The 13,341-nt window shown below is 38.5% G+C and overlaps 1 protein-coding gene across 3 annotated transcripts in view; it reads left to right on the forward strand.

Moving 5' to 3' along the window:
• CMSS1 (cms1 ribosomal small subunit homolog) overlaps positions 1-13,341 on the forward strand; it is a 394,807-nt gene that overhangs the window by 378,707 nt on the left and 2,759 nt on the right. For all 3 annotated transcript variants that reach the window (XM_061380648.1, XM_061380581.1, XM_061380491.1), the window contains 4 exons: positions 1,082-1,141; positions 2,097-2,199; positions 5,477-5,537; positions 5,970-6,057. In XM_061380648.1, coding sequence (XP_061236632.1) covers positions 1,082-1,141; positions 2,097-2,199; positions 5,477-5,537; positions 5,970-6,057 — 312 coding nt within the window. The remainder of the gene's footprint in view (positions 1-1,081; positions 1,142-2,096; positions 2,200-5,476; positions 5,538-5,969; positions 6,058-13,341) is intronic.

The following is a 13,341-nucleotide window of genomic DNA, read 5'->3' on the forward strand; positions in this document are numbered from 1 at the left end:
CTGTGGTACATATACACAATGGAGTATTACTCAGCCATTAAAAAGATTACATTTGAATCAGTTCTAACGAGGTGGATGAAACTGAAGCCTATTATACAGAGTGAAGTAAGCCAGAAAGAAAAACACCAATACAGAACACTAACGCATATATATGGAATTTAGAAAGATGGTAATGATAACCCTGTATGAGAGACAGTAAAAGAGACACTGATGTATAGAACAGTCTTTTGGACTCTGTGGGAGAGGGTGATGGTGGGATGATTTGGGAGAATGGCATTGAAACGTGTATAATATCATATGTGAAATGAATCACCAGTCCAGGTTCCATGCAGGATACAGGATGCTTGGGGCTGGTGCACTGGGATGACCCAGAGGGATGGTATGGGGAGGGAGGGGAGAGGGGGGTTCAGGATGGGGAACAAGTGTACACCCGTGGTGGATTCTTGTTGATGTACGGCAAAACCAATGCAATATTGTAAAGTAATTAGCCTCCCCCCAATTAATATAAATAAATTTATATTAAAAAAAAAAAGAAATAAGGCACCCTGTGCTCTGGAAAAACTGGAAGAACAGGTCCTCAGATAGACTATTTTCAGGAGACAATTTTATGAGCCCTATTCTTGCATCTTTTCATATCTAGAAAAGCCTTCATGGTGAGTGTATGCTTTTTGTGACTAGCAGTAACCTTCATATGACTAGTAGTAGCAGAAATTTTCTGCAAAAAAATGTGCTTGATTGCATGTACTCTCCCTTTACTAAAATTATATGTATACTGACCTTCCTCCCTACCTCTTTGTAACAGTTTTTCAGAGCTATCTGAAATGCTGTCTCCCAGGCTATAATCTTCATTTTGTCCCAAATAAAACTGAACTCACAGCTCAAAAAAAAAAAAAAAAGATGGGCAGTAAAAAGTATTATTGTTGATGCTGCTTTTGTTTTAAATGCTCGACAACACTCTAAAATAAATGAGTCCTCAACTCATTAATGTTGTACAACCTGTTCAAGAATACATCATTCACATTTAATGTTTCGAGTGTGTGTTTGCAAAATCCTCTACAAAGTATGCTTCTCATATTTCTAGACTCCTGCTTCCTCAAGGCCAATGATTTAACTCACAGTCTTTCATCATATCTAAAAGAAGGTAAGTAAACTCATTTTTTAAAAAACTATTCATCAAATTGTTATTTCCATTAAAACATGAGGTTTGTCTCTTTAAAATAAAAACTTTTAAAACCTCAAATTTAAAATGAAGTTTCCATCCTAAGTGGATTTTAAATTGATGTTTTTTAGGTCCATCTTGATATTAATTTTTATTTACTTTAATTTTTTCTTGTTTTTCTCTGGTTTTGGGGATTTGAGTTTTGGTCTTGTTTTTGTTGTACAGCACATTAGATGTATTGCTCTTGGAATCCAGAGAATTATATTAGTGTTCTCATCCCAAGTACCCCATCAGTTTGATGTTTGACTTGGCACAAGTTACTGAGGACTCCTCCAGGACTCTGTTTTGTTATGTGAAGGACAAGGAAGTGGGACTATGATCTTGACCCCAACTCTGAGATTCTGAAATTCTGTTCCCATGTTCAGAACTCAGACCATGGCTATTGCTCAGTCTGACTTTGTCTTTTTCATTGTATGTAGACAGTAATAATTAGATTATTCATGCTAGATAGTCATTTATTGTGACCAATAATGAACTAGTTTAGATACAGTAATTTAGCATTCTTTTTTCACATTCTAACCAATTCCAATGACACTCAACTTGAGTTCATAAACCTTTCTTAGCCTCAAATACAGCAAATGTAAATGCAGGTAATAATAGAATCAGTCTCACTGGATTATTAAGTTTTCTTTGTCTTTTTTTTTTTTTTTTGGTACAAACTTTTTTTACTTCTAAAGCTGGTCACAGTTACTTAGCATATTTTATGTTTTGTGGTATAAATTAATGATGTTCCATTTTAATATCTAACATAACCAGAGAATAGTATCTGAACAATGCTCATTATATTAAATAATAGTGAAGAATTGGACAATATTCAACTTTGGAGGCCTTATTTTGCTATACGTAGGGTAATGTTTTTCTTATGGTCTTTTTTCAGTCTGCCCCAAATGGGTGAAACTCCGGAAAAGCCACAGTGAGAAGAAATCAGTCCTGATGCTGATTATCTGTGGCTCTGCCATCCGAGCTGTGGAGCTCATTAGGTTGGAAGCTTCACCTGTTCTATTTCGTGAATGTTTTCTGAGTAACCAATATATGCCAAGCTGATATGTTCTATTTGCTGGCAATGTAGCAATGAAGGAAATACACAGAGTTTCCTCTCTCGTAGAACTTACTCTCCAGTGAGGAAGACAGATGATAAACAAATAAAATACACATTATAATGTCAAGTAGTGATAAGTTCTGTAAGAAAAAAACAAATCATGGCAAAGGAATAGAAGAGAATGGGGGCTGCTTTTAAAAGGATAATTGCAGAAAACCTCTCTTAGGAGACTGACATTTGGACAGAGTTGAACACAGTGAATGAGAATGCCAAGCAGATGTCTGGGAGAAGAGTGTTCCAGGCAGAGGGCATAGTATATACAAAAGGCCCTGAGATGGAGTGCAGTTGGAGGAGTTGAGCAGAGGATTCACATGATCTGAATTATCATTCTAAAGGTTCACTTCGGCTCCTGTGTGGAGAACACACTTTGTGGGGGGCAAGGGTAAAAGCTGGGAGATTATACAGGCGATAACCAATTTGGAGAAATAAATGAAAGAAAAGTCTAATTTAAAACCATATAACAAGAAAAAATAGAACACCAATGCATAAACCTCTCAAAATTTAGATAAAGAAAATATTACACAAGGGATGCAGAACATCTTAAACAGAAAGGTGAACCATGTTAAATTGGAAAATTTGATGTAAATATATCTGTTTACCTAGAATAATCTACAAATTTCATAGATTTCCAATGAAACTGCTATAGTTGTTTTTAAAACTAGATAAAATAGTTCTAAATTCATATAATACAAAAGAAATAATAGCTGTGGAAAGAGAATGCTAATGAAGGCCTATAGTATCCATCAGATTGTTTTATTAAGAGCCATATTGCAAAATCTCAATAATCAAAACAGTATGGAACTGGCACGTGCATGACAGGTCAGAACAGCGGAGCAGAATTATAGGTTCATAAGTAGACACATACGTATATGTACAGAATATGGCAAAAGTGACAAATGAGTAGGGAAAGATAGACTTTAATCATCAGCATTGGAACAACCAGGTAGCCATCTGAAAAAATTAACTTGGATCCACATCCCACTTCTTATACCAAGAAAAATGCCAAATGGACCAAAATTTTACATATAAAAATTACATTTTATAGATAATTTGTAGGTACTTTACTAAGTGCTTTCACACACCTCTTCATTTACTGTAGCTTTTGTAGAATAAACAAAAAGGCTTCCACTGAATCTGTAGTAACATTCAGTATTCAAAGAAGAGCCATCAGAGTAAAATGGGATTTACTCGGACTCAACCCTCTCCCAGAGCCAGGCTCTTGCTTAGCTTTGACCAGAGATAAAACAAAGGAGAATCCAAGTCCTGAAGAAAAAGGAACTTGATCAAATAGACTAAGGTGCAAAGTAGATTCTTGGTAGTTATTTAGCCTCTATTTTTCTAAATGAAGTAATCTGACCATGAGTAGTTTTTAATGATTGTTAATAGTCCTTCAAATCCTTCTTTCCTGCTCGGCACTCGCATTAAATTGTAAAATTCCCTCTCAGTAAAACAGAAGTGTTCCTTTTTTCTGCTCTAAACATAACTGATCTTCAAGACTCCAACTGCTTTTGGACAGTTGTCCTTGCTGGCTCTGAAATCATAGGAGTTCACATTGACTTTTCAGTGTTTAAAAAACTAGCGCCGCAGAACTTACTTCAGATTCGAACACTAGTGGCAAAGGGGTTGGCCTGAAGGTGGCTTCTTAAAAACAAGTTGTCACATCAACTTGAGCACATAAATGCCTTTCTGAGGGACATAGACGCACTGTGGTGCTGTACCTCACTTGCCAATTCTCAGTGTTTTTCTGTGTCTTCAGTAATATTATGATCCATTTCAAGGTCAGGTGATTTGCAGAAGGTGATTTCTGGGCAGGCACAATGAACCCTATTCATAAAGGCAAATATTGAATAATTCTAAATTTTGTAAGATTACCTGTTCTCTTGAGAACCATAAGCTATATTAAATATGTCCCCTAAATTGTCTTCTTAGTTAACCTCACCACAGAGAAAGCTCACACGTAAGTACAGACTCAAGTGCAACAGGATTTGTGTAGAATGAGTCACCATTTGTAACTTCATATATTCCCACTGGTCAGTAATATTTCTCAAGTATAATAGTGATATATAAAGGAGAGTAATATTCCGAGCAGCATTCCCATGTTCTCATCCCAAACATCAACTAGAAGATTATTCTTTTATACCCAGTTTTACACATTTATACCCGAAGCATTTCCACATATAAAATTTTACAGATAAGCTCACTCTGCAAAGTCAATAAAAGTAGGGGGCTCCTCTGAATGCAGGGCTGAGCCCTTGGGGCAGCCACACACAGACCTCTGTACATGGCCTTGGGCTCCGGGGAGCACAGGCTGACATCAACGCTAAGATTCTCACAACCAAATTTTGGGTGAGAACTATACTGCAGAGTTTGAAGATAAATTCTCTGCCAGGGATCTAAAGTACAGAACTTTTGTCTTAAAGGTGTTTAAAAACAAAATCCAACCAAGTAAATTAAAGGTCACATCGACTTTTTCAACAATTCGTGGATCAGGCAGCATCCCGTCTAGCTACTAGAAGGACACTCCAAGGGGTTGTGCACAGTGGAAGGTTTTTTGGAAAAAGGGTGGAGCAAGGGGACAGCAGAATGACTGGGAGAGCACACAAGAGCAGAACAACTTATTTTTAGGCCAAAACATCTTTTGGGGTGGGGGAGGAAGCAGCAAGGTTTTAGCTTCCTTTGGGGGTTGGAGAGGCCCACAGAACAGGTTGCCTTACTGGGGCTTGACCAGAAATTTCAGACTGGTTGATTAAGATTACATTTCTGAGAGAAGTGGAAACTGTAGTTAGATCAAATATTAAATCTGGGTTCAGTATCACAAGCTTTTAGCATGAGTGATGCCATATTGAGACTGTGGTTTTCATTTTAATACCAATAAAAGGCAAGTCTACATGTTTCAATAATCAAGGAAACCTAAGTAAAGTTAACCTTGTTTCTGAAAGTTAAAAGCCAACCCAAATGCATGCCTGAATAAAGGCCACCCCACTTTTGTTCCAGAAATGGGCTGAAAATCAGAATTTCTGTGTGTGTGTGTATACCCACATATATACACACATAAACGTGCACCTTCTTTTAAATAAATCAAAGGGTAATACATAAGTAGTTGGCATGGTCCTGAATGAGTGAGTTTTCTTATGAGTAAATCTATTTCTTTTCATTAGGTCAATGACTGCATTCAAAGGAGACAGCAAAGTTATGAAATTATTCGCAAAACACATAAAGGTAAGCGAGGGCCTGTGGTTCCTGGTGAGGAGTGGAAGTGATGCCTCAGGGCCACTTCCAGGCCTCAGTTTTTTCACTTCAGCCGCTTTACCTTATCTCCTTAGCAAGTGTGTTCTTTGGTGCCTTCCTTACATATTTAACACCCAATCTGATTTTCTTTGCATTCCCTGCCTTTGTCCCCACAACAGTCACCATTCCTCTGTGCTCTGATATTCCTGTACAGAAGCTGAGGCTTAACCAGTGTTCTAGGGAGATGTTCTCTTCTGTCTTGATGTTAACCTTCTTTGCCCTGGAAGTTGACCCTAAACAGGAGTAGCTCCTTTTGCTGTTTCACTTCTGCTGGTTAGCTTTTAGTTTAAACGCTCTAAAATTGGCTGTGATTGAACTATCTAATGACTCTTCTTTTCTCCCTTCTCTTCCATTTTGAAATAGGTCCAGGAGCAGGTAAAATTGCTGGAGAAGCGTGTAGTACACCTGGGTGTAGGAACTCCAGGGAGGATTAAAGAACTCATTAAACAAGGTATGAGAAGAGGTAGTAATACTCCTACTTAGAGCTGAGTGTTTGCCTTACCCTGTGTGAGTCTGGAAATCACATGTGTGATGCAGTGAGACCAGACCTCTTGTTTTTAGTTAATTCAGGGTTGGAAGCTCAGCCTTTAGTCTCGAAAAACCAGCCAGCAGGTGTAGTGCAGTGGGGAATGATGAGGACTGTTGCAAACACAGTATGTGTGCCCATCTAAACACATTCACATTGCAGTTGCTTTAAGCAGGTTGGTGGATTCACAGTTTATTACACCAGTTTGCAGCCTCTGGACTTTGTAAGCTAATGTGTTGAGTGTTTCCCTCTCACTTAATTGAGTCTTGGCTCCCCAAGGCTCCCATTCCAGTTGAGGGCTGGTATAGAAAATATGATGAAAGAAAATGCAGTTTCTATGGATGAAATTCAAGTATTCTAGAACATTTCTCATGAGTTCATTTCCTTTTAGTGCTTTACCCAGAAAGTATTCCAGATAGCATCCACTGGTGGGTTTTTATAGTTTGATGACTTTCTCAAAGCCGGTAGCCTAAAAACCTTCTGGCCTACTGATGATCTTTGTACATTTTTCTACCTGCCAGACAGATTAAAGTATTTCTCTTAAATGCTCATTTCCAAATGACTTGTTCAAAACTTTATCTTATAACTGTCTGGAGCTGTTCCTTGATTTCTGTGTGTCTAAAAGTAACGTGTTCATCAACGTAGTATCTCAGTATGGAGATGATCTTTTACCTGGAAGCGAAAAAGAGCTAAAAATACTATCGTTTCTCTCCAGATGCAAACCATGCATAAGTGAACCCACTATATGCAGAAGTCTGTGCAATTACAAGTAGCAAACTTGGTAGACCTAGACAAGGAGAGGGAAACAAATATTTTTTGAGTTCCTACTTGTACTCGGTGCTATGCTAAACACCCTTATATATCTCATTTAGTACACACAGCATCCTTGCAGGCTAGCATTCTTATTTCTTAAGAGAGAAAACTGCAGCTTAGAAGGGTTATGTAACCCCTCCCAAGACTCTCATTCTAGGCCTTCCTGATTCCAGAGGCTTTCCCCTTCAAGGAGCTCCTGATCTAGTTGAAGAGATAAATGTACACAGAATGAGAATGACAGCAGTAAGTGCCGAGGGCCAAGCCAGCACTTGAGTCTATATGAGTTGAAATGAAGGAGAGGTTGTTTCAGTGGCTGAATCTGCAAGGAAGGCTTTATAGAGAAAGGAGTCTTTAACTGATATTTGAAGTATGGATAGGATTAAAATAGGATCTTTGAAGTATGGAGATGTAAGAAAAGTATTCAGGAATGAGAGAACAGCTGAATCAGAAGTAGGCAGGTAGACACACAGACTATATAGAGGAGGCAATATATAAGCAATATCGTGTCAAGGAGAAGAGCCTCTGCTATAGACTGAAGCCTCTGGATGCACATCCCAGATCTGGCAGGGACCATCTCTATGACTTGGCAAGTTTCTTAACATTTCTGAACCTGTTTCTTTATCTGAATGACAGAGATGGTAAATGCACCCACCTTACTGCAAAATTCAGACTTAAATTGAAGAAAGTAGGGAAAACCACTAGGCCATAAAGGAATAACCTAAATCGAATCTCTTATGATGTGACAAATAGATTCAAGGGATTAGATATGATAAACAGAGTGCCTGAAGAACTGTGGATGGAGGTTCGTGACATTATATAGGAAGTGGTGATCAAAACCACCCCCAAGAAAAAGAAATGCAAAAAGGCAAAATGGCTGCCTGAAGAGGCCTTACAAATAGCTGAGAAAAGAAGAGATGCAAAAGGCAAAGGAGAAAAGGAAAGATATACCCATCTTAATGCAGAGTTCCAAAGAATAGCACGGAGAGATAAGAAAGCCTTCCTAAGTGAACAATGCAAAGAAATAAAAGAAAACAATAGAATAGGAAAGACTGGAGGTCTCTTCAAGAAAATTAGAGATACCAAGGGAACATTTCATACAAAGATGGGCACACTAAAGGATAGAAATGGTATGGACCTAACAGAAGCAGAAGATATTAAAAAGGGGTGGCAAGAATACACAGAAGAACTATACAAAAAAGATCTTCATGACCCAGATAACCATGAGGTATGACCACTCACCTAGAGCCAGACATCCTGAAGTATGAAGTCAAGTAGGCTTTAGGAAGCATCACTATGAACAAAGCTAGTGGAGGTGATGGAATTCCATCTGAGCTAGTTCAAATCCTAAAAGAAGTGAAGGTCGCTCAGTTGTGTCTGACTCTTTGCATCTCCGTGAACTGTATAGTCCATGAAATTCTCCAGGCCAGAATACTGGAGTGGGTAGCTATGCCCTTCTCCAGAGGATCTTCCCAACCCAGGCATTGAACCCAGAGCTCCTGCATTGCAGGCAGATTCTTTACCAGCTGAGCCACCAGGAAAGGCCATCCTAAAAGATGATGCTGTTAAAGTGCTGCAGTCAATATGCCAGCAAATATGGAAAACTCAGCAGTGGCTACAGGACTGGAAAAGGTCAGGTTTCATTCCAATCACAAAGAAAGGCAATGCCAAAGAATGTTCAAACTACTGCACAATTGCACTCATTTCACATGCTAGTGAAGTAATGCTCAAAATTCTCCAAGCCATTCTTCAACAGTACTTCAACAAAGAACTTCCAGATTTTCAAGCTGGATTTAGAAAAGGCAAAAGAACCAGAGATCAAATTGCCAACATCTGTTGGATCATAGAAAAAGCAAGAGAATTCCAGAAAAACATCTACTTTTGCTTCATTGACTATGCTAAAGCCTTTGACTGTGTGGATCACAACAAACTGTGGAAATATTTTTAGAGATGTGAGTACCAGACTACCTTACTTGCCTCCTGAGAAATCTGTATGCAAGTCAAGAAGCAACAGTTAGAACCAGACTTGGGAAAACAGACTGGTTCCAAACTGGGAAAGGAGTATGTCAAGGCTATATATTGTCACCCTGTTTTAATTTATATGCAGAGTACATCATACAAAATGCCAGGCTGGATGAAGCACAAGCTGGAATCAAGATTGCTAGGAGAAATGTCAATAACCTCAGGTATGCAGATGACACCACGTTTATGGCAAAAAGCAAAGAAGACCTAAAGATTCTCTTGGTGAAAGTGAAAGAGGAGAGTGAAAAAGCTGGCTTAAAACTCAACATTCAGAAAACTAAGATCATGGCATCCAGTCCCATCACTTCATGGCAAATAGATGGGGAAACGGTGGCAGACTTTGTTTTTTGGGGCTCCAAAATCACTGCAGATGGTGACTGCAGCCATGAAATTAAAAAAACGCTTGCTCCTTGGAAGAAAAGCTGTGACCTACCAAGACAGCATACTAAAAAGCAGAGACATTACTTTGCCAACAAAGGTCCATCTAGTCAAGGCTATGGTCTTTTCAGTAGTCATGTGTGGATGTGACAGTTGGACCATAAAGAAGGCTGAGCACCGAAGAATTGATGCTTTTAAACTGTGGTGTTGGAGAAGACTCTTGAGAGTCCTTGGACTGCAGAGAGATCCAATCAGTCCATCACAAAGGAAATCAATCCTGAATATTCATTAGAAGGATTGATGCTGAGACTGAAGCTCCAGTACTTTGGCCATCTGATGCGAAGAGCCAACTCATTAGAAAAGACCCAACTCCTTAGAAAAGACCCTGATGCTGGAAAGGATTGAAGGCAGGAGGAGAAGAGGATGACAGAGGACAAGATGGTTGGATGGCATCACTGACTCAATGGACATGAGTTTGAGCAAGCTCCAGGAGATGGTGAAGGACAGAAAAGCCTGGTGTGCTGCAGTCCATGGGGTTGCAAAGAGTGGGACACTACTGAGCGACTGAACAACAAGGGGTATGTTATGTCAATAAAAAACTAAACACAGTGAGTGTCACTCCTTAGGAACTCAACAAATACTAGTTACTACTTTTATTAAAGAGACCACCTTTCTTGGTTGGAGACTTTACTGGCTGTAGTAGTCTGTACTTCAGTTGGAAAGAAAGTCAGATTTTGGAGGAAGACCCTTGCACAGCGATTGGCTGGATTTTTGTCTCGTGGCCCCAGGAGGATGTTGAAAGTGAAAGAGCAGATGAGAGGTGCTCGTAGTCCATCTAGGAGACATGGAGTCAGGAGAGATTAGCTGGGCAGCCGGAGGGCCCAGGGATGCGCCGTCGTTCTCCACCTCTTAGCCAAAGGCTCACCTCTCCCTTACTGTATTCCACATGTTTTTATGTGTCGCCACCACTGCTCCACCCCCCACAGGCAACAGAGTCACTTTTCTCCATATTTAATATTTAAAAGAGAGAGAGGGAGACAGAGAAAACAAAGCTGTCCAGATTGTTGAAATTAGAGTTCTACAGAGTTGTGAAAACTCACTGTGAAACCTTACTTCATCTAAGAAGTGGAAAAATCATTTAAGGAGCTGTTGATTTTTTTTATAAAAGGAAAATAACTCTTACTTCTGATTCTGACTGAATGAATGGTTTCATATTCATTGACTACAGATGTTAGGCTATATACAAAGCGTTTAAAGAGAAACAATTCCATCACTCTAAAAACTGAAAATTTAACAAAGTAATTCAAATGGCACATAACACATTTTATGTAGCTGTTCATGACTTGAGATGTTTATATATATGCTATATTAAGGAGAGTTTCTAAACGTCAAAAGCTATCCCATAACACTTACAGACAGAATTGTATTGTTTTATTTAATAAGGGGATTTTCTAATTATAAGAGCCTTTGTAAAATGCAGAAAGGTACAGAAAAGACAGTTACTTTAGAGATATCGCTTATCAGCTAATATTAACTATATTTCTTTTCAGTCTTTTTTTTCTATGCATTTATCTATATCTTTTTATAAATGGAAATCATACTGCATATCATAACTTTATAACTGTCTTCTCTACTTAATATGCTTCCCTGGTGGCTCAGACAATAAAGAATCCGCCTACAGTGTGAGACCTGGGTTCAATCCCTGGGTTGGGAAGATCCCCTGGAGGAAAGCATGGCTACCCACTCCAGTATTCTTGCCTGGAGAATCCCCACGGACAGAGGAGCCTGGCGGGCTACAGTTCATGGGGTCACAAAGAGTGGGACATGACTAAGCACAGCACCCAATATGTCAATATCTCATGAGAACTTTCCATGTCATGAAATAGTTTTATTTTTCCATTTTTAGTGACTGCATAATATCCTGTTAAGCTTTTTTCCAGTTTAGCAGAGATATAATTGACATATATCATTGTATTAACCAAGGTGTGCATGATTGGTACATGTGATACCTGTGAAATGATTACTACAGTAAGTTAGATTAACATCAGTCACTTCACATAGTTCCATTTTTTTTTTCTTATCATGGGTACATGTGATACCTGTGAAATGATTACTACAGTAAGTTTGATTAACATCAGTCACTTCACATAGTTCCATTTTTTTTTTCTTATCATGGGTACATGTGATACCTGTGAAATGATTACTACAGTAAGTTTGATTAACATCAGTCACTTCACATAGTTCCATTTTTTTTTTCTTATCATGGGTACATGTGATACCTGTGAAATGATTACTACAGTAAGTTTGATTAACATCAGTCACTTCACATAGTTCCATTTTTTTTTTCTTATCATGGGTACATGTGATACCTGTGAAATGATTACTACAGTAAGTTTGATTAACATCAGTCACTTCACATAGTTCCAATTTTTTGTCTTGTCATGAGAACTTTTAAGATCTACTCTCTTCAGCAACTTTCGCATATACAGAGTACAGTGCTGTTAACTGTAAGCACCACGCTATATTTTACATCCCCAGCACTTATTTACCTTACAACTGTAAGTTTTTACCCTTTGACCACCTTCCTCTAGTTTTCCTGCTTCTCACCTCTGGCAACCACCATCAATCTGTTCTCTGTAGCTATGAGTTCATTTTTTGGTTTGTTTTCTCTTTTTTTAGGCTCAACATATACGTGAAATAATACAGTGTTTGTCTTTCTCTGTCTGACTTACTGCGCTCAGTATAATGCCATCAGGGACCACCCATGTTGTCAGAAATGGCAGGATTTTCTTTTTATGGCTGAATGATGTTTGTGTGTGTGTGTGTGTGTGTGTGTGAGTGAGACAAAGAACACTGACATTCTTTATCCATTCATTTGTCAGTGGACACTTAGGTTGTTTCTGTGTCTTAGCTATTAGAAGTAATTTTGCAATAAACAAGGGGATGCAGATATCTTTTCAAGATAGTGATTTCATTTCCTTTGGATATATACCGAGAAGGGGATTTACTGGGCCGTAGGGTGAGTTCTATTTTTAATTTTTAGAGAAACCTCTATACTGTTTTCCATAATGGCTGCTCAAAATGACAATCCCCTGAGAAGTGCACATGGGTTTCTTTTTCTCCACATCATTGCCTGTACTTGTATCTCTTGTCTTTTGGTGATAGTCATTCTCACAGGTAAAAGGTGACAGGTCATTGTGGATTTGATTTGCCATTTCCCTGTTGGTTAGTGATGTTGAGCTCCTTTTATATAGCTGTTGGCCATTTGGATGTCTACTTTGGAAAAAATATCTATTCAGTTCCTATACCCATTTTTAAATCATCTCTTTTTTTTTTTTTTTTTTGCCATGGAGCTGTTACCAGTTCTTTATATATTCTGGATATTGATTCCAAGTTATATGGATGTTTAACAGTTCTATTAAGGCAGGATATTTGGGTTGTTTCTAATTTTTTTGCTCGTGTAAGTAGGTACACAGTTATCATCTTTTTAAGTAACTGTGCTTAAGTTTCTGGTGTTTTATTGAAATGGAAGAATTATTTTATCAAACTCCAAGCATTTTAAAGCTCATGTTATAGCATGTCCAGTTGCCTTCCAGAGAGGCTGTACCTGTTTGCTCTCCCACCATCAGGCCAATTATTTTTAAGGGAACACTATCAACCCATTGTCTTTCTTCATTTATATCATTTTTAATTTACAGAGAGAGTATTAAATAAGAGGCATTGTAGTTATAAGAAGCATGAAAAAGTCTTTAGGGAGAGAGGAAATTACTGAAATAAACCAGTATTGAGGGGAAGGGCTGCTGGATAAAAGAAGGCTTTGTTATTTACATTTCCAGATGTGAAAGCTTGGGGGCAGTGGTCAGAACGTGGGGAGTAGGGAAAAGCTAACTGCCCAATTCTGGGACCTCTGGAACAAACAACCTCTGAGGTCCCCTTCCACCCCACATTTCAGTATTGTCTCTAGATAGATAGGAAGACAGTAGGAATGAGTTGTTCTCC

Source organism: Bos javanicus, chromosome 1 (assembly GCF_032452875.1).
Source record: "Bos javanicus breed banteng chromosome 1, ARS-OSU_banteng_1.0, whole genome shotgun sequence".
NCBI classification, from domain to species: Eukaryota; Metazoa; Chordata; class Mammalia; order Artiodactyla; family Bovidae; genus Bos; species Bos javanicus.